This window comes from Suillus discolor, assembly GCF_016758755.1.
Source record: "Suillus discolor strain FC423 chromosome Unknown F5147scaffold_24, whole genome shotgun sequence".
NCBI lineage: Eukaryota > Fungi > Basidiomycota > Agaricomycetes > Boletales > Suillaceae > Suillus > Suillus discolor.
The window spans coordinates 107,322-123,940 of NW_024541271.1; the positions used below are offsets into that span (position 1 = coordinate 107,322).

At 46.7% G+C, this 16,619-nt stretch overlaps 7 protein-coding genes across 7 annotated transcripts; 3 read left to right on the plus strand and 4 right to left on the minus strand.

The window, feature by feature from the left end:
* Positions 1 to 250: 250 nt before the first annotated feature.
* On the minus strand, positions 251 to 2,347 carry F5147DRAFT_692479 (translation initiation factor eIF 4e-like domain-containing protein). The gene is made up of 13 exons (XM_041437192.1): positions 2,170 to 2,347; positions 2,068 to 2,106; positions 1,925 to 2,009; positions 1,842 to 1,876; positions 1,723 to 1,794; positions 1,606 to 1,673; positions 1,499 to 1,551; positions 1,305 to 1,447; positions 1,181 to 1,253; positions 1,084 to 1,121; positions 993 to 1,034; positions 377 to 938; positions 251 to 320 (listed from the first exon to the last, which is right to left on the minus strand). The coding sequence occupies exons 1-12, from the start codon at positions 2,260 to 2,262 to the stop codon at positions 642 to 644; spliced, it is 1,038 nt and encodes a 345-aa protein (XP_041293336.1). The 5' UTR covers positions 2,263 to 2,347; the 3' UTR covers positions 251 to 320; positions 377 to 641.
* A 123-nt stretch (positions 2,348 to 2,470) lies between these two features.
* On the minus strand, positions 2,471 to 4,022 carry F5147DRAFT_692483 (kinase-like domain-containing protein). The gene is made up of 6 exons (XM_041437193.1): positions 3,782 to 4,022; positions 3,660 to 3,725; positions 3,423 to 3,605; positions 3,297 to 3,371; positions 3,023 to 3,238; positions 2,471 to 2,968 (listed from the first exon to the last, which is right to left on the minus strand). Exons 1-6 carry the CDS (start codon positions 3,911 to 3,913, stop codon positions 2,726 to 2,728), a joined length of 915 nt encoding a protein of 304 aa, XP_041293337.1. The 5' UTR covers positions 3,914 to 4,022; the 3' UTR covers positions 2,471 to 2,725.
* Positions 4,023 to 4,498: 476 nt separating this feature from the next.
* F5147DRAFT_692488 (ribonuclease H-like domain-containing protein) lies at positions 4,499 to 5,941 on the plus strand. Its single transcript, XM_041437194.1, has 10 exons — positions 4,499 to 4,743; positions 4,798 to 4,883; positions 4,934 to 4,967; positions 5,026 to 5,213; positions 5,267 to 5,274; positions 5,328 to 5,344; positions 5,396 to 5,460; positions 5,519 to 5,550; positions 5,599 to 5,665; positions 5,732 to 5,941. The coding sequence occupies exons 1-9, from the start codon at positions 4,540 to 4,542 to the stop codon at positions 5,655 to 5,657; spliced, it is 693 nt and encodes a 230-aa protein (XP_041293338.1). The 5' UTR covers positions 4,499 to 4,539; the 3' UTR covers positions 5,658 to 5,665; positions 5,732 to 5,941.
* On the minus strand, positions 5,732 to 8,013 carry F5147DRAFT_153275 (aminotransferase). Its single transcript, XM_041428303.1, has 10 exons — positions 8,010 to 8,013; positions 7,774 to 7,964; positions 7,537 to 7,706; positions 7,406 to 7,486; positions 7,288 to 7,354; positions 7,067 to 7,230; positions 6,905 to 7,013; positions 6,703 to 6,849; positions 6,486 to 6,653; positions 5,732 to 6,431 (listed from the first exon to the last, which is right to left on the minus strand). The coding sequence occupies exons 3-10, from the start codon at positions 7,702 to 7,704 to the stop codon at positions 6,049 to 6,051; spliced, it is 1,287 nt and encodes a 428-aa protein (XP_041293339.1). The 5' UTR covers positions 7,705 to 7,706; positions 7,774 to 7,964; positions 8,010 to 8,013; the 3' UTR covers positions 5,732 to 6,048.
* Positions 8,014 to 10,836: 2,823 nt separating this feature from the next.
* Positions 10,837 to 12,399, minus strand: F5147DRAFT_692497 (WD40-repeat-containing domain protein). The gene is made up of 5 exons (XM_041437195.1): positions 12,222 to 12,399; positions 11,677 to 12,157; positions 11,496 to 11,627; positions 11,133 to 11,445; positions 10,837 to 11,081 (listed from the first exon to the last, which is right to left on the minus strand). The coding sequence occupies exons 1-5, from the start codon at positions 12,331 to 12,333 to the stop codon at positions 11,070 to 11,072; spliced, it is 1,050 nt and encodes a 349-aa protein (XP_041293340.1). The 5' UTR covers positions 12,334 to 12,399; the 3' UTR covers positions 10,837 to 11,069.
* Positions 12,400 to 12,507: 108 nt separating this feature from the next.
* Positions 12,508 to 14,641, plus strand: F5147DRAFT_760691 (uncharacterized protein). The gene is made up of 5 exons (XM_041440489.1): positions 12,508 to 12,620; positions 12,678 to 12,821; positions 12,882 to 13,550; positions 13,603 to 14,370; positions 14,420 to 14,641. The coding sequence occupies exons 2-5, from the start codon at positions 12,717 to 12,719 to the stop codon at positions 14,489 to 14,491; spliced, it is 1,614 nt and encodes a 537-aa protein (XP_041293341.1). The 5' UTR covers positions 12,508 to 12,620; positions 12,678 to 12,716; the 3' UTR covers positions 14,492 to 14,641.
* Positions 14,642 to 14,657: 16 nt separating this feature from the next.
* F5147DRAFT_635253 (ubiquitin-conjugating enzyme/RWD-like protein) lies at positions 14,658 to 16,444 on the plus strand. The gene is made up of 5 exons (XM_041432885.1): positions 14,658 to 14,877; positions 14,929 to 15,110; positions 15,171 to 15,334; positions 15,447 to 15,458; positions 15,525 to 16,444. The coding sequence occupies exons 1-5, from the start codon at positions 14,854 to 14,856 to the stop codon at positions 16,070 to 16,072; spliced, it is 930 nt and encodes a 309-aa protein (XP_041293342.1). The 5' UTR covers positions 14,658 to 14,853; the 3' UTR covers positions 16,073 to 16,444.
* The last annotated feature ends 175 nt before the right edge of the window (positions 16,445 to 16,619 follow it).

Genomic DNA, 16,619 nt, shown 5'->3' on the forward strand with positions numbered 1-16,619 from the left:
TATCAAAGTGGGAGATGAAAAGAAACCAACTTCGGAGGAATGGGAGCTCAAATCGCTGAACTCAGCGCTTATAGTTTGTTGATACCCAGTCAGTCGCCATGAAACGGATATGAAGGCTTCTAGATATCCATCGTGATTGATCGAGCATGGAAGCTGCGAATGCCTTGAATTGACATCGAGGATCTGGCTTCTGAAATTATCTAATCCAAGATCCGGCAGTTATCCACAGGATGATAAACTTCTCAGCGACAAGCGCTACCAAGGGGTGTCCGTTTACCACGACTCTTGTTGGAACAAAGTTTGAGGGTCTGATCGCAGTTGTATGTTTCCTCTAGTCGTGCAGATGAATGATGCCGTAACTGATGTTCATATGAAGCTTGCTGCATGGTGAATGGCGCCGTATCTACGCCACACACGTGCAGAGTTAACACAGGAAAGGTACAGCACAGTTTTGAGGGCGCACCCTGATTGTCGTCACGGGAAACTGCGACGGAAATACTCGTGGGCTGACACATGATGCATGCGACGATAGGCCGCGGTTAGAACTGGTTCGAAAAACAAAGGAAGCAGAGAATAATATACACAAGGCGAGCCAACATGGGATTACAAAAATAAAAATGACAATGTAATGAGTGAGGTGGTCACCGTGTACTCTTTTTCTTCTTTGTTTTCGGTTCGACACTCTCGTCTGCGTTCTCATCCATATCGCTTGTTTGGGGTCTCTTTCCTGATTTCCCCTTCGCTTGCACCTTTTGTTTCCGTTCCGCTTCTTGAGCATCAGCCTCGTCCTCAGATGCAAAAGGATCATCCTCTTGGATTTTCTTCTTGGGAACAGGCTTTTTCTTTGTAGTGGTGGAAGGCTGGTCTTTCTTTTCGTCAGGTTTTGCTATAGAGGTCGAAGCAACATTCAGCTCTGAGAAATAGATATCTTTGAGGTCCTGCATAGGAGTATGAGTGACATTTGTTTGTCCCCATCGTAGCTATGCACTTGCCTTTATCTCAGAATCTGCGAGCAGAGTGGTGTTTTTCCACACCTGATAACATTCTCAAAAGTGCATCACCTTTAAGCTGCATAAGACTTACAGTTGATGGAATTCCGCTTGAGTGTTTGCTATCGAGTCCTGGATACGGACACCGAAATCATCATCATGTAGTGTCAATAATTCAGTTTGATACTCACCTGCTCCTGTGTATAAATCCGATTTTACGCCACTGAGATTGACACCGTGGTTTCTCAACAGTACTTTCATGACCTGCTCAGAGAATCAACGCTCGAAATTTGAGAAAATGAGAGCGATACCAACATCTGTGACAGCTTCTTTGTCGTAGACATCTGGGATATAGAGACAGATGACGTGTTGATGATGTGGAGTCTCATTTGCCGGTGATGTTGCCACTTTCGTCAGAAATGCACAAGTTGAAGCAAGGGCTCCAGACACAAGCGATGCTTGGAGGATTCAGTGAGAGGTGCACTGATAATGATAGAAGTCTAGCTTACTAGCGATCTTGGACCATATTAAGTCTACTTTATCTGCGGGTGCGAATATTAACCTGTTCAAAAATCATTCCCGGTTTCTGATAGTATTAATCGGAAATATTATTAACCATTTTCCACAAACGTAGTTGTGCTTAATAGATATATCTTTCAGTTTCTCGGTAGCGTCTGCTTGTACCTATTGAACTTTTGAGCACACACAAGTTTCGAGGGTGAAAATGAATCACCTTCTCACGGACTTCCTTTTTGCTCTTTGCTCCTGTCTTTTTGTTAGAGCGCATGGGGATAGAATCATCATTCTGCTATACGATTAGGGAAAGAACATCGAATAATACTGAATACCTGCCTTGATCTCTTCCACTCTCTGTGACACCTCCTTCACTAAGGTAGATTGTCAGTGAGCCAGAGTACATTAACGATATGACATACGCAATGCTGCAGCTTCACTGATAGCAGCAGCTGCATTAGATTCAGATGTATTTGGGTTTCGTTTGGTTCCTTCGACCCATATCCACTTCATGGATGCCGGGTTATATATTCAGCCAGTACGGAATTACAGTAATCAGACTCACTGGCTTGGTGCCGTCGTTCTGGACCATGGACGGTTTATACTGATATAACGCGTGGATGCGTTAGAAGAGGATAAGAGTCTGATAATTGATGTGATCCAATACCTTCGTTAGAAAGTCTGGTAACGCTATGCTTGACCCCTTGGACCAGAAATATGGGTATTCTTGAGGGACTGCATCGTCCGATTCTTTCCCCATATTGGAACCGATAAATGCAAGCTCGAAGGATCAACGCAACAACGATTTAGGTTGAACCTATAGAAAAAAGTCAGGGACTCGAAACTTAGAATAGACGGTAGTATTTAAGGAGAGCGTGTCACAACACGGTCACGTGCCATGAGAGGTTTCAGACTCCGAGTTAGCAGATGGCCCCTATCATTAGTTTACCTCTCACATGGATTGGAGAAGTTTTTCTGTTTGCTCACACTAACTGACGATCACCAGTGTCCTGGACGGACCTCGTCAGCCTCATTGTCAAATATTCGCCCGCTCCTTTATCTGCTACAGGCTACGTTCACCATGCGCATGCTTCCATCAGGAAAATGCCACCTGACTACATAATACTATGTAGTCAGAGTAGCCCGTGTCAACACCAACAAGTAATTTGTCCATAAGGTGCAGATGTAACAAGACACAAGAAACAAATATTTATATCTACAGTTTAACCGCGAGTTCTAGTAGGTCTGATTGAGTCAGGTCCATAGTTTTTATCAAAGTAATCGCTCAATCGCTGCACAGGTGGTCGTTCACTCGGGTTCATTTCCCAACATTTTAAAAACGCAGACCATGCACCGGAGGGAACGGGAGGGTAGTATTGTGCCTTGTTGGGTAATTTATTGTCCGCAATAGTCATGGGTATTTGTTTGTCCCCGATTTCCACATACGGGATCTTGCCAGAGAGAATCTAACCATCAAAATCAAAATCCAGCGCCAGGGACACAATGATCTGCAAGCGCACCTCTAGGCCCGTCATCCCTGCTGCCCATACATCTGATGCTTTTGTTGGCGTTGGCGTTATCTCGTCATTCTCAGGTACCATCAACTCCGGCGCCATATAGCGGGACGTGCCAGCTACGGTGCTTCTGTTTGTCGTGAACCCAGAAATCCCAAGGATTCGAGAATGTCCAAAGTCTGCTAACACCGCATTGCCTGCATCGTCGATGAGAATATTTGTCTGCGAAGATAATCACATCAGCTTCGGTTCCGCAAGATGAAGAGAATGGGTGCCAGACAGGTTTGAGGTCCCCGTGAACAATAGCCTCATCACGATCATGTAGATAAGCCAATGCAGATAAAATTTGGCGAAACTGTCTTGTCATTCGTAAACGCGATAAAAATCAGCAAATCGAAAAGTGTACCAAGTTCATCGGCACAGCATCTGAATTGTGTCTTAGGTACTGCTTGATGGTTCCGTTCTCGTAGAACGGAGATATCAAACAGGGGACTCGATATTCTCGGATAGTCTCGTAACATATGCCAATAAACAAGGCCAAGTGAGGATGAACACATGTACTCCATACTTTCACTTCTCGCAAGAGCCTCTGTAAACATCTGGCTGAATAACAGATTTTCACTTGTAAGATAGGAGATTTTACCCGCATTGTTTTTTCTGCATCTACACTGTCGCCAAATAACGTCGATCTCATGGCCTTCATGGCTACCTGCAGCGAGTACGTGTAAGATATATCATGAATTGAAAACCATCACCCAATCGTACAATTTCTTGTTGACCTCCTACTGTGTAGGTGCCCTTCCATACCTCTCCGGTTTGTCCATTGGCGATTTGCACCGTCTTGGAAATCCTTCCTGTAAGGTCATTGACAGTGATGTTTTCGAAATTAGAGGACATTTTGGGAGTACAGTGGAGGGGAAATGATAAGATGGACTGCAGCAACCCGCACGGCGTTTATATAGGCTTCCTTATGTACTTTTTGTTGTACTTAGTGGGCACAGCCGCCAGAGCGAGAACAACGCATACCAAGTCAAATCTGGAAGCGTAAACATTGGAGATAGGCACTGGCACTGATACGATGCTACCTTGTATCGAATAGACCAATTATGTCCGACACGATGAATACAACCAGCTGTTTGAAACGGTTATGCCAAAAAGAAAAATAACACCATGAAGACACAAATGCGAGATAGTTAAACTTTGAATGATCCTTTGTATCCTATGTTGCAAGTTGTCACAGGCTGTCTATGACAGATGTGCGCTTTGTATATGACTATCAATGATTGCCATTGTCCTTGGTCGACATTATTAGCAATAGTCGACACTAAGGCTCAAGGGAAAATTTTGACCTTTCACATACAAAGGTTTCCGAGAGTTCGGGCGACGATAGCCATCGATAATCGATGATGGACCCACAGGAGCAAACTTTGAGTTAACATATCATGAACAATGGATATGAGCAAAAGGAGTCTCGAACCTTTTTGGGTAGGACTTGTTCGTGATTTTTACTCACAGGCTGTTGTATGCTTCGACAAACAGCACTAACGCATCGATTATCTCTACTTCGGCGGCTCTGTCTCTCACAAAGTTCTTTTCAAAACCTCCAATTCCGCTCGCTTAAAATGTCACCCCAAACGCCACTTGATTTCAGCTCAGGTCCCATGGTTTGGATTGACTGCGAAATGACCGGACTCGATCCTAGAAAGGGTAAGATCTTGGAAATTGCAGTGAGTGCTTTAAACCGGTGAATTAGCAGTGATCGAAATTTACCTTACGTCCAGGTACTGATCACGAATGGTAACCTGGAGCTTGTCGATGAACGAGGCATCCAGTTCGTTATCAGGACTGACGAGGCACTTTTGAATTCGTGAGCAATCCATAGTGACACAACAAACCTCGAATACTGAGAACGGTCAGTATGGACGAGTGGTGCAGAGTTCAACATGGAAAGGCTCGTCCTCAATGCATTACTAAGTACTTACTTGACAGTTAGCGAAATGATCATTCAGTCTGGTCTAACGCAAGCCTGCATGACATCGCCTCACACAAGAGAACATGTTTCAAAAGCTGTTTTGGAGTACATCAAGAAATGGGTGCCGCAAAGACGGACTGCAGTTTTAGCTGGAAACTCGGTCCATGCAGACCGGTCATTCTTGGTGGAGGAAATGCCTGAAGTTATCGACTGGCTTCATTACCGGTAAGCAGTCTATCCTCCTCACGCATGCAAAACTTCATTCGACATCGTACTAGGATTGTTGGTGAGTCAATTGTCTGTGATCATGAAGACAGCGGCCAATGCATGTTTCCGAAGATGTGTCATCAATAAAAGTGAAATCTAACACAAAAAACGGCAAATGTCAACTTATTTATGTCCTGCAGGAATTATGTCGTAGATGGTACCCGGACAATCAAGTTCCGAAGGACCCATTAGCCGGAAAACATAGGCAAGTGCTGGAGATTTGGCATTGCCGATTGTGAAGCAGCAGCTGAACAATGTACAAGAGCTTCTGATGACATCATGGATTCGATTCAAGGTCCGTGGTGACAATTATCGATGAGCTTGGGTAATCTCATTATCGTAGAATTATCATGGTACCGCCAAAATATCTTCGTTCACACCGTGTCTAGGAAGACACGTTGACGAGTAATGTGCGTACACGTTATCGAGTCAAAGAGAATCTTGTTTGTGACACTCACATCCCTTGGCAAAGGTAGATCTTTCATAATGCAAAACTCTATAATCCCTGCACCGTATTAGTGTTAGGCTAGTCTAATCATGCGACCACGAATGGGGTGCATGCATGCAGGGCGCATAAATTGGGCGGGGTCCCATAACTGTGGAAAAAGAAAAAGAAATTCAGCATCTTTACCCATGTTGCTTTCTGCGCAAGTTTAAGGCACGAGAATCGATATAGACATGTTACTGCATTTAACTGGATAATTTACGAAGTTAACATCGGTTGTACGAATCAGGTTTAATAGGTTCTAGGTTTCTAACCAAGGCAGCACGCCCGGTATGAACAACGTCCGCACTACTTCGATACCACGTGGTTCCAGTCGCTTTTGACAGCTCCCATCTGGATACCCACCAGCTCTGTCCAAAGCGGCCTCGAGACAGGACCCATACCGTCTTCACCCGTTGGTATCATGATATCACCTCCGTTGTATCCAATTCTCTCGACAGGTGTGATAATAGCCGCCGTGCCGGTACCAAATAACTCAACTAGTCGACCCTCTTTCGAGGATTGGATAATCTCGCCCATGTTGATGGGACGCTCCGAGACTTTGACGGTATCAGGAAGACCTCGGAGGCGCTTAACACCAGAAACGTGGTTACGCGCAAGCGCTAACACAGAATCGCGAGTGACACCCGGGAGAATCATTCCGTCGAGAGGAGGCGTGATAAGCTCGGTCACTGCGAGGGTGATGGATTCAATATGATGGAAACACCGCCAAGGTAAATGCTTACCACCACCGCTGTCCTTGATAACAACAAACAAGTTCATCATGCCCGCTTCCGTGAGCCAGTGCTCGGGACCATGTAACCACAAGTTCTGTGTGTAGCCCCAATTCGCTGCACATTTTTGTGCGATGATACAGGGGCCGTAGTTCGCGGAAAGCTTATATGCACCGATGCCTGTAGGCAAATGACATTATTGAGCGGTGGAGCGATTAGTGATGCAAACCTTCGGGCGCTGCGCGAGTATACTCCGTAGTGCCATATAATGGCACAGGCTTGAACCCTTGAGGGTAATATGGTCCTACAGGGCAGGTGATCACAAACAGTAGTGCCTCTTTTGGGGGAGCAATAGCTAACGTGCTATTCGTGGCAACTGTACCGCCATTGTCCTCAGTATTTGTGTCCTCAAGAAGGATTATGATACTCACTCAACGTGGGTCTGATGTAAAGACTGTGCCCGGGCTCCTTAGGTATCCATCTACGGTCAACGGCGACCAATGCCTTGATACATTCAATAAGCGCATCGCCTCTGAATGTCTATTGCGAGAAGTGAATTATGCTCTTTTTAGAAGGGACACAATAAGGCGTACGGGAAGCAATAGCCGCTGTGCGCTGGTGTTCATGCGTTTCATGTTCATTTCAGGCCGGAATAAGGTCACGGCATCATCTGCGTGCCTGTAGGCTTTCATGCCCTCAAATAAAGATTGGGCATAATGAAGCATAGTAGTGCCAGGGGACAGATTGATAGTGCTGACTAGGATACACAAAAGATCATATTAGTAAAAAATATTGAGAAAGCCAAGGATCTTACAAGGTACAATGCTGGGTGCCCCCCAGCCAGTAGCGTCAGTCCAGGGGATTCTCAGCATATGATCTGACTAGGATCACGATGAAATACAACACACAAACAACACGACAAGATGACTCACGAATGTCTCTCCGAAGATAAGGCTCTTAGAGGGAGGCAGCTCCTTCGGGCTCATTGTTTTCGTGACAGTGAGTCGGGAGGGCTTCGTGAACAGTTGTAAATCAAAATCAGAATCAAAATCACTGTTCATACCTCAATATCAACAGATTTCCCCCTCATGGAGTCCCGGGTGATACCCTGGGACATGTGCCGGTTCCCAATGACACCAGCATGAAATGAGGAGCAAGTCACAGTCCGAGTCTGCGTAAGCCTAACAAAATGGAGTAGCGTCGAACGTGGTCTCAGAGGAGAAAATGACATGTCTAAGCCCGAGAGTTATGTATCATGAGTAGAAAGATATGCTAAGAATGAGAGCACTTTTATACGGACCATAGGAAAGTCAGATCTAAGTAGTTCTCAACCCAATCACGAGGTGTCACGAGTTTGGGGAAAACCTGAACGATTGCAGTACTATCATGCTTGGAGAAACACGTGAAAGCATGACAAACTGCGCACAGCATGACGGGGAAGTCTGAAACGTTTACCATAATAAAGAGAGCATAATGGGGTAATTCCACCCCCTACAACTTAGTGACTAGTAGGGATCGATCTATAATGGCCCTCACAATTTGGATATAATCATTTGTCCCAAATAATAACGGAAGCGTGAAACCAATGAGGTCCATCACGAATAGGCCGTAGATAGTATTGAACCTTCCGTAATGTAGGTTGTTAATAACCAGATAAACCCGCAAGCTCACCGCATAATGTGCCATGTTCTCGCTTTGATGACGGGATGATGTTTCGTATGACGTGGAAGTAGTAGGAATGATACTGGCGGTACAGCTTCTGAGGGAAGAGGGAGCAGGCAGGAGAAGAACCATGGCACTGGATGTTGACAACCAAGCTGCAATTCACGCAACGGCAGCCTTTCACTCGCAGCCGCGTCATTATCCGATAGATCATTTCCACAGGGACCTCGGAAGACTGCTCCTAGACCGAGCCGATAGGAAACACAGAATCAGATGGACTCCGGGGTATGAGGGCATACCAGGAAACGAAGTAGCGGATGTGGAGGCGAAGAAAGCAGCGGCAGAAAGGGAGTCGTCAAGCAGGCGAGCCCTAACTGCATCATTCCTAACGAGCGAAAGAGGTATCAGAGCCTACCACAAAGCAAAACGGCACTGAGGTAGCGTCACTAACGATTCAAGCTTCAACGTTCAACGTTCAACGTTGGAAATTTCAACATTGATGCTTTGAAGCCTGTAACATCATGCGCAAGGCCCTGTGCTATACGATGGTTCACTCCATCGATCAATCAGCTTCGCCCAAGACTCCGAAGTTTGCGAACAAAACCAAAACACGGCTCACTCATATTCCAACTTCGCACAGGACACGTCTCAACAAATATCTCCATCCGAGTCCATCGCCGCATCTTGAAAGAGCCGTCAGCCAGATGTCAACGATGCAACGCGCACGGTGCACCATTTCCAATTAGTACTGTAATTACCTCGCATTCACACGCCAACGAGACGAAACTTTCGAGATCGGACCGCGCCATTGAATGCAATTATATCAAGTACCTGCTGAACGAAAGAATGAGAACAATGCTCAAGATCGCCTGTACGAAAAGACTAGAACGAACGTTTTAAGATGCGACACCCCAAAGGAGACTGAAGAGGATAGGATGCGTCGTTTGGCATATTTTCAATGTCCGACGTGCCGTCTGATAGCTACCAGCTTTGCCGTTGCTCTCCGCCGGACTTTTCCACGTCGGAGGCAGATTTGGACCATTGTACTATACATAGATTACGTAAACAAATATGATACAAGTACGATACGGCATCATAGGGCTAGGCCCCAACAGACAGGATGTAAAAAAAAACGTTTCTCCGCTGGCCCAGGCCATGATCATGAGGGGCTTTTTCTTATTATTGGGTTCTTCACCGCCGCTTCTTATTCGTTCTTCAATACAAATCAAAGCTGCACGAGACAGCGCCGAAACTTTAACTAAACTGCCACTTCACCTACAAAGATCATTTCGATCTTAAGTGGCGCTCAGCACTCACACGATACCAATAATGCAGGCTCTTAAAACATGCGCTTGTGTCGAGTTTCGCAATACAGTCGGAACAGTGCGCGAAAATGATGAAGCAAGATTACTTAACTTGTGAAAGTCCCACATCATGAAACGGTTACGAGGTTGTTCTTGGCGTGGAGTGCTGTTGTGCGAGGCTCGAGGTGGTCTTCCAAAATGCTGACTTGCCTGAACTTTGCCTGAACTTCGAAGACAACGAGTGGATGTCACAATCCATAGCACGTTGGACTCTATACGCCTGAGCACAAGAGGATGGACAGGTACATGGCTATATGCTCAAGCTTAGAGCGCCTAAACTTGAGCTCCTCGGCGCGATCCTGAGTGCCTCTAGCTTGCCCGAACGCCAGCATTGCCGACTCGGACGTTGTTGGGCTGCCTGAACAAATCTGTCAAGAAACTGATATATCGCGCACGTGTGGTCTGGAGCAATTCAGCATTTCTCGTATCCTTGAAAAAAAATTCATGAATTTGACGACGCCGTTATTGGAATTGTCAACACACCGATCTAATCGAGCTCCTCGAGACGAACGACAGAAGCCAAAATTGACGTGTCATGTAAAATAACGAGGGTAAGAATCTTCTGATTTGTGTTTCAAGTTAGCATTCGCGGCGGAGATGGTCGAGTTCTTTCGAATGCCGTCCATTGACTGTGTCGCTATGTGTATTTCAGTCGTTTCAACAATGGAGTCATCAGACTCGACAATGCACCGTGACATCATAACCTTGAACCTTGCATGGCTCCGGTGAAATCGCCGGTGCTCATCACACTGCGGCCTTAATTGCAGAATTGTTGCTTGTTTTATGCTCTATGACTGCTTCAATTCGATTGGGCGGCTACATCCAAGTGAGCACCTGCAGTAAGCCATAGTCCCTGCGACAGTCGATGAGACCCAGCCGGCATGCAAGATATATTGGAGTGCCTGTTGTAAATCCTTCTTCTCAGGCGACTTGGGGAACTAACAAACTCAGTAGGCTGCTGTTTCGGTCTTGGATAGAAGTGAGTACCCTTTGGGAACATACCCCGAGGCCACGGCTTCAAGAAAGAGCTGTTATAGTAGATGACTGACTCGGAAAGAGGCGGTCCAAGATTAGTCGGTAGGGCATCGGAAGCCATCGATGCTGAACGCGGTCACCCATCGCCGCATCCTTCTTCTGCTGAGCTACAGAGAGACAATGCATGAGTCTGTAGAATAACTGGAGATCCGAGGACACAAACCATGGCCCATAAGGTGGCCTGCCAAGCGCCTTCGCAGCCATCCTCAAATTGAGTGCTGCAGCTGGATCAATCACGTCAGTATACGTCATCTCGAACAAACACGGACTAGTGCAGCAACAAACGTTCGACCTGACACCAGTTTGGATGACGATTTGAATTCATCACTAAATACGGTTGAGGAGAAAAAAAAAACATCAAGGAATAATATCTGGGTAGCAGCAGATGACCTGATACGAGACAATATATGTATACCAGCGAGCATGAAACTAATGATGAGTAAGGACCGACTCGAAGGCGTACGTCGCAAGCGCCGCACGCAGGTGAGCATAGAGGATATAGCAAGATGACGAAAGAGATAGTCCACAGTTTCCATTATGCCCAAACCTGTAGTAATTCGTCAAATCCTCATCGCCCTGAGAAAATGATGAAACGTACCCTGAGAGTGCTATCCCAACTACCAGTGCAAAGAGCCATCCCATCCACACTTACACCCAAACAGCTGACTCTGTTTTCATGTCCAGTCAAAACACCCACGCGCTCGCCTCGTAGAGTGTCCCACACATTGCATGTCCAATCGTCATAGCCACCGAAGAGAATGCGGCCAGAGATTGAGAATGCGACGGAAGTGATACCACAAAGAATGTTGTCGTGCGTGAAGCTGTTCAATTCACGATCCGCACGTATATCGAAAAGCCGGCATGAAGCATCGTCCGATCCTGTGGCAAATGCATCGCCATTTGGGAAGAATCTAAACAACAATGAGTGCCCTGCATTACTACATAGAAACCATCAACCTACTGGACAGCGTTGATATCTGACTCGTGACCTGTGAACGTCTGGGTTGCACGACCACTGCGGATGTCCCACAGTTTGGCGGTTGCATCACAAGCACCAGAGACGAAAACATTCTGATTTGGACCGAGCGACAAGCTACGTGGTATGAGCGAGCGATAGAGTGATTGTACAGCAAGAACCATACCTCATGACATCCCCAGTGTGATCACTGAACTCAACCACTCTCACACCAGCTTCAATATCCCAAAGCATACAAGTCATATCACCGGAGCTAGTGACGATTTGTCTGTCGTTGATAAAACGACAGCAACTGAGATAACCAGAATGAGCGCTCAATTCGCGCCCACCTCTGACACCATTGGCTTCTCTGCTGTTAAGGTTATAGATAGAACAAATATTATCAAGACCACCACATGCTACAAAGTTCCCTGATGGTGAATAAGCGCAGGTCATGACCCAACTTGAGCGAAGAGGGATGGCATGAACTTTGTTGGTGGTGTAGGCGTCCCATACAATAAGCTTTCCATCCTGTGATGCGGAGACGAGATGTCGACGATCAGCGGCCCAATGCATAGCATAGATTTTTGCGAGATGACCCTTGAGTGAACGCCGAGGTCGCATGACGATTCGAGGCAGAGTGTCGACCTCGGCAGCCATAGCCCGTACTGTAGAGCATGTCACCGACCGGTCCAAAAAGGATGAATTAGCAAGAACGACAAAATAACATACAGCTTGTGTCAGCTGAGGCCTCCCTACTCGCCCGAATTTTCTCCTTCAGAACTTCCGCCTCACGACGTGCGGCAGCGATCCGCTCTTGTATGTCGCCTCCTGGTTGAGACATTGTTTGTGGAGAGGAGGGGTGGGGTTTGGGTGAAAGGACAAAACCGTGGGAGGCAAAGTGTTCAAGTGATATGTAAGTTTGTCTCTATTTGCACAGATTCAGCTTCGCTTCAATGAAAAAAACTTATGTATGTGCTTCTGAACCGCGTTCTATTTGACATAAAAAGAGGATTCAATTTAACGTATGGTGTTGTGTGCATCTTCTGGAGCACTATGTTGCATACGGAATAGTTTCGTGCAGAACGGTGCTACAGCTGAAACACGTTGAACCCGTGGGACTTGGTCTATGTTCGAACAGGGTAAATTGATTTAATGGTTCAATTGATGAATGATATTCTTGCTTAGGACGGTCCAGCCAGTACGACTCTCGGACTCTCACAGGACATGGTTCTCACAAAATCAGCATCGAGTTTGCACACGCTTCCAGAGGAGATATTGTGTTACTTGTTCTCCTTCCTTCGCGCCCCATCGATCTTGAGCTGTACATCAGTATGATGTCTTATCGGTTCACATCGAAGATAGATTCACTGATCATACTTGATATCACAGACGTGTCGCTACCTTCGCAAAGTCCTTGACAACTCCTCTACACTGCAGTATGCGATTGAACTCGAAGCACAAAAGATGGTGGAGGTTGCTGCGCCAGATGCAATAACATCCCCCGCCGAACGCTTGGAGATACTAAGAAACCAAATGTGTTCCTGGCGAGCGTTTAAACCTACCATCGTAGATCAATTTCTACAGCCAGGTGGCGAGGTATCCATGTCGTTCGGACATTTATCTACCTGGGATGATTATCCCCAGATCGCGCAAATTCGTGCGCTGGACTCAGGCTCTTCGGAGTCCCAGTCATATAGGCGTTGGAATGCAGCCAGTTACCCAATGCCCAAAGATACTCCTTTCCGAGTTCACAGCGTCTGCATGGATCCGTCACAAGATTTGTTTGCTTTTGTGATACTGGAGCCGAACCACATGGCAGAAATTTCTTGCCGGATTTACTTGGAGACCCTTAGCACAAGCGAGCCGCACCCTTTGGCAGCCAGTGAGATCCTGACCTCCTTCAAGCCACATATCTCAGCAAACTGCCATATCGACGAGACAAAGATAAAGCTCAACATCTGGGGAGACCGTATTGTGCTCTCCAACTTCTGCGATGAATATTCTCACTGTCCTGCAAGAATCCAGATCTGGAACTGGCAAGAGAAACAGGACTTCAAGGTACGATCAGTACGCGTTTATTTGAGCGATTGCACTTACCATCTGATTATAGTGTATCTATCGGGAACAGGAACCATACGACAAGATGGATGACTGCTGTATCGTGAACCGAGATCACTTGATCGTATCATCTAGAATGAGCGGCCGCCTACCATGCAGACTGAGCATCTTCTCATTTTCTGACCTTGGGAAACCCCCAGTCCGCATAGCAGAGTGTGTCCTACCCTTTCAACCAGAAGCAACATTCCTACGGCATTCTTCATTTGTTACTATCAGCCCGGATATCCGTCGTTCTATGACTTCTCAGGACATACGCTTCTATCCGGACGCTGAAAATCAGCTCATCGCTCTCAATGTTGACGGTCCACCCAGCCTTGTCTTCATCATCGATACATACAAACTCCTCGCTGCTTGCCAAAGTGGCATACATACTGAGGGTCAGAGCCACGTTTTGCCCTGGAAGGAATGGGGTCCAAACTGTTCGCGATGTATTGTAGACCCCGTGCCTAACAACCTTTTCGTCCTGCGATTAGACGTCGCCGGTGGTAGAGCAATCCACGCTACCCCAAATGATGACGACTGCACATCTTATAGCCTGCGCACGTACGACTTCAACAAGTATCGCATTTCGCGTGCTGCAGCTTCTAAAGACTTTCGTGGCAGCATTATTACAGAACCATCGACAGTCAAACACCGACAACTCAATGAAGACATTATAACAAGCCTTCCTTACATGGTGGTTGTGGACGAGGATAGCATCGAGACGGCCACGAACATGATAGATGTTACTTTCGATGACGAAAACATTTTGATCATCAAGGTTTGTAAATCTTATCTGTTTGAGTATGCGAGGCTGAGATACCACACAGAGCTCCGAGCGGGATGAAAACGAATTTGTGATCGACGTTGCCAAGCCCTCTTCTAGATCTATGGCTGCATGAGGAAAATAGGATGTGCATGGAATTGTAGAATCTATGTCGTTAAGAAGATTGCGAGGCTGCGTCGAACTGATATTGGATGTCATGTTATTGAGATTGGTTTACTCCTGTCCAGCATATTCTGTACAATAAATTCTGAGTTGTTCAGAGTTCCATAGAGTTGTGACCAGTGGCCTTAAAGCTTAAACAACAATGGTGGTGGGCAAGTGGTTGGTACCGGTAATTGTCTGAGCTACATCCCACATCAAGTCTCACGCAAGACAAGGCAGTGACATCCCACGCGGGTGCAGCTATATATATGTTTGGAACCGGGTGCAAGCAACTGGTATTTAGTACTCATTTCAACTCACTCTTCCACAAGCAACATGCCTCCAGCTCCCTCAACTGCCGTGCGTCGCAACTCTGATATCAAGTATCTAATTGTATTGATAGCATTACAGATGACTGTAAAGCGCATCCATAGGGAAGTCGCAGATGCCAAGAAAGAGGACCTAGGCTCCATCACCCTCGCACCCTCCACCGACAACCTCTTTCGCTGGACAGGTACCATACCTGGACCTCAAGGGAGTCCGTATGAAGGCGGCGTATTCAATATTAATATTCAGCTGGCGAACGACTATCCGTGAGCACCCTCCATACCCAAACTGGCGTGTTCAAGCTTCACAAATCATTTTTGTGATAGTTTCTCAGCGCCAAAGGTCACCTTTGTAACCCGGATATATCACATGAATATATCGGACAAGGGCAACATTTGCATTGATATTCTCAAACAGAACTGGTCACCTGCGTTGTCGCTCTTTAAGGTCATGCTCTCACTCTCATCCCTCCTTACCGACCCTAATCCGCGTAAGTACTATTTTTTATCTCGATCCTTTCATTGTACCTTCTGTACTTGTCTTGGACTCACATACTTCACCCTGTATGTTTATCTCGGCTGACCGATGTTCTTTGTTCTTAGAAGATCCTCTCGGTAAGCTCCCTCATCCAAGGCTCATGTCCTATTTTTCTGAACTACGATCGGTTTGTGTGCACACAGTTCCTTCGATCGCAACCGAATATGTCCGGAATCGCGTGCAGCACGACCGCACAGCCCGGAGGTGGACAGAGCTGTATGCCCGATCACCTGCATCTGTGCCTGCACCGTCACCCATTGCATCCACATCTACGTCCTCTGCCCGGGTCAATACACCCACATCTACATCTACATCTACATCTACATCTACATCTACATCTACATCCACGCCCACGATCTCAACTTCTACAACTCAGGCTTCTGGATCACGTAAGGGCAAATCCCGTACCTCAACCAGTCAACCTGCGCATGGCTCTAGCTCGTCGAATGTTCTCGCCGAGACGATTGACATCTCTGACTCCGATGACGAGTTATCCCGACCACCGCCCACGCGCAAACGTCCACGCGGCACTCCCAATGAGGTGGACATCGATCTTGTGGAGGCGGAGCAACGTGCAGCCAGACGCCGGCGCACAGGTGGCGGTGGGAGTATGGTTCCGAGTGTTTCTAGAGGCTCTAGAGGAAGTGGGACTATTGTGGGAGCTGGTGAAGTCATCATCATCGATGATTAGTCCAATAGGAGGGCTCATCACGAAATTGGAAAACTGCCTCGCAAATAACAACTATCAAGCACCTTCGGGCGTTTACTACCATGCATTACAATAAGAGAGGTCTGTAAGTAAGGTTGTGTGCCATTCCCACAACAAAGAGTCAGACTCGGTGGAGTAGTAGGCACCGCCAGGGCATTGCAATGTTGACAACGACGATTTCAAGTTGGTGGTAGGGGAGGCCGTTGTCACAGTAGAGCCCACCAGGGTGGAAGTATGTATTGTAATTGTGGACGTGGGGGAGGGTCCAATGTTACATGAGGCGAAGCGGAAGGAAATAGCGATAATGTTGAAGATAAGGAGCCTGTCACGGTGGAACTACATTCAGCTCACCGGGTTCAAGACTTGGAATAAACTCTCAGCTGTACTTCAAGTTTGGATACTTTTTCTTGTTTGCACACCATGGACGTCAGTGACTTACGCTGCAGAACTTGAACTGCAACGTCGACGTCAACGGCTTTTTTGGCACATTCGTATTCGTCCCTGTTGTGAACAGCACCTTCATCTTGAA

Bases quoted from the DNA above. Each gene is read 5' to 3' on its own strand.
- F5147DRAFT_692479 (XM_041437192.1), bottom strand. From the start codon at position 2,262: ATGGGGAAAGAATCGGACGATGCAGTCCCTCAAGAATACCCATATTTC. The intron at 1,795-1,841 runs GCAGGTATTCAG...ATCGTATAGCAG, and splicing joins AGAGAGTGGAAGAGATCAAG to AATGATGATTCTATCCCCAT. The intron at 1,552-1,605 runs GTTAATAATATT...ATTTTTGAACAG, and splicing joins AACTACGTTTGTGGAAAATG to GTTAATATTCGCACCCGCAG.
- F5147DRAFT_692483 (XM_041437193.1), bottom strand. From the start codon at position 3,913: ATGTCCTCTAATTTCGAAAACATCACTGTCAATGACCTTACAGGAAGG. The intron at 3,372-3,422 runs GTACACTTTTCG...ATGACAAGACAG, and splicing joins ATGCTGTGCCGATGAACTTG to TTTCGCCAAATTTTATCTGC. The intron at 2,969-3,022 runs GTGCGCTTGCAG...TTTGATGGTTAG, and splicing joins CAGGGATGACGGGCCTAGAG to ATTCTCTCTGGCAAGATCCC.
- F5147DRAFT_692488 (XM_041437194.1), top strand. From the start codon at position 4,540: ATGCTTCGACAAACAGCACTAACGCATCGATTATCTCTACTTCGGCGG. The intron at 4,744-4,797 runs GTGAGTGCTTTA...CCTTACGTCCAG, and splicing joins GTAAGATCTTGGAAATTGCA to GTACTGATCACGAATGGTAA. The intron at 5,551-5,598 runs GTCCGTGGTGAC...TCATTATCGTAG, and splicing joins CATCATGGATTCGATTCAAG to AATTATCATGGTACCGCCAA.
- F5147DRAFT_153275 (XM_041428303.1), bottom strand. From the start codon at position 7,704: ATGTCATTTTCTCCTCTGAGACCACGTTCGACGCTACTCCATTTTGTT. The intron at 7,487-7,536 runs GTATGAACAGTG...CTGTTCACGAAG, and splicing joins GGAAATCTGTTGATATTGAG to CCCTCCCGACTCACTGTCAC. The intron at 6,432-6,485 runs GTAAGCATTTAC...TCACCCTCGCAG, and splicing joins TATCAAGGACAGCGGTGGTG to TGACCGAGCTTATCACGCCT.
- F5147DRAFT_692497 (XM_041437195.1), bottom strand. From the start codon at position 12,333: ATGTCTCAACCAGGAGGCGACATACAAGAGCGGATCGCTGCCGCACGT. The intron at 12,158-12,221 runs GTATGTTATTTT...CATGCTCTACAG, and splicing joins GGCCTCAGCTGACACAAGCT to TACGGGCTATGGCTGCCGAG. The intron at 11,628-11,676 runs GTATGGTTCTTG...CATACCACGTAG, and splicing joins CACACTGGGGATGTCATGAG to CTTGTCGCTCGGTCCAAATC.
- F5147DRAFT_760691 (XM_041440489.1), top strand. From the start codon at position 12,717: ATGGTTCTCACAAAATCAGCATCGAGTTTGCACACGCTTCCAGAGGAG. The intron at 12,822-12,881 runs GTATGATGTCTT...TTGATATCACAG, and splicing joins CGATCTTGAGCTGTACATCA to ACGTGTCGCTACCTTCGCAA. The intron at 14,371-14,419 runs GTTTGTAAATCT...GATACCACACAG, and splicing joins AAAACATTTTGATCATCAAG to AGCTCCGAGCGGGATGAAAA.
- F5147DRAFT_635253 (XM_041432885.1), top strand. From the start codon at position 14,854: ATGCCTCCAGCTCCCTCAACTGCC. The intron at 14,878-14,928 runs GTGCGTCGCAAC...ATAGCATTACAG, and splicing joins CTCCAGCTCCCTCAACTGCC to ATGACTGTAAAGCGCATCCA. The intron at 15,111-15,170 runs GTGAGCACCCTC...TTTTTGTGATAG, and splicing joins CAGCTGGCGAACGACTATCC to TTTCTCAGCGCCAAAGGTCA.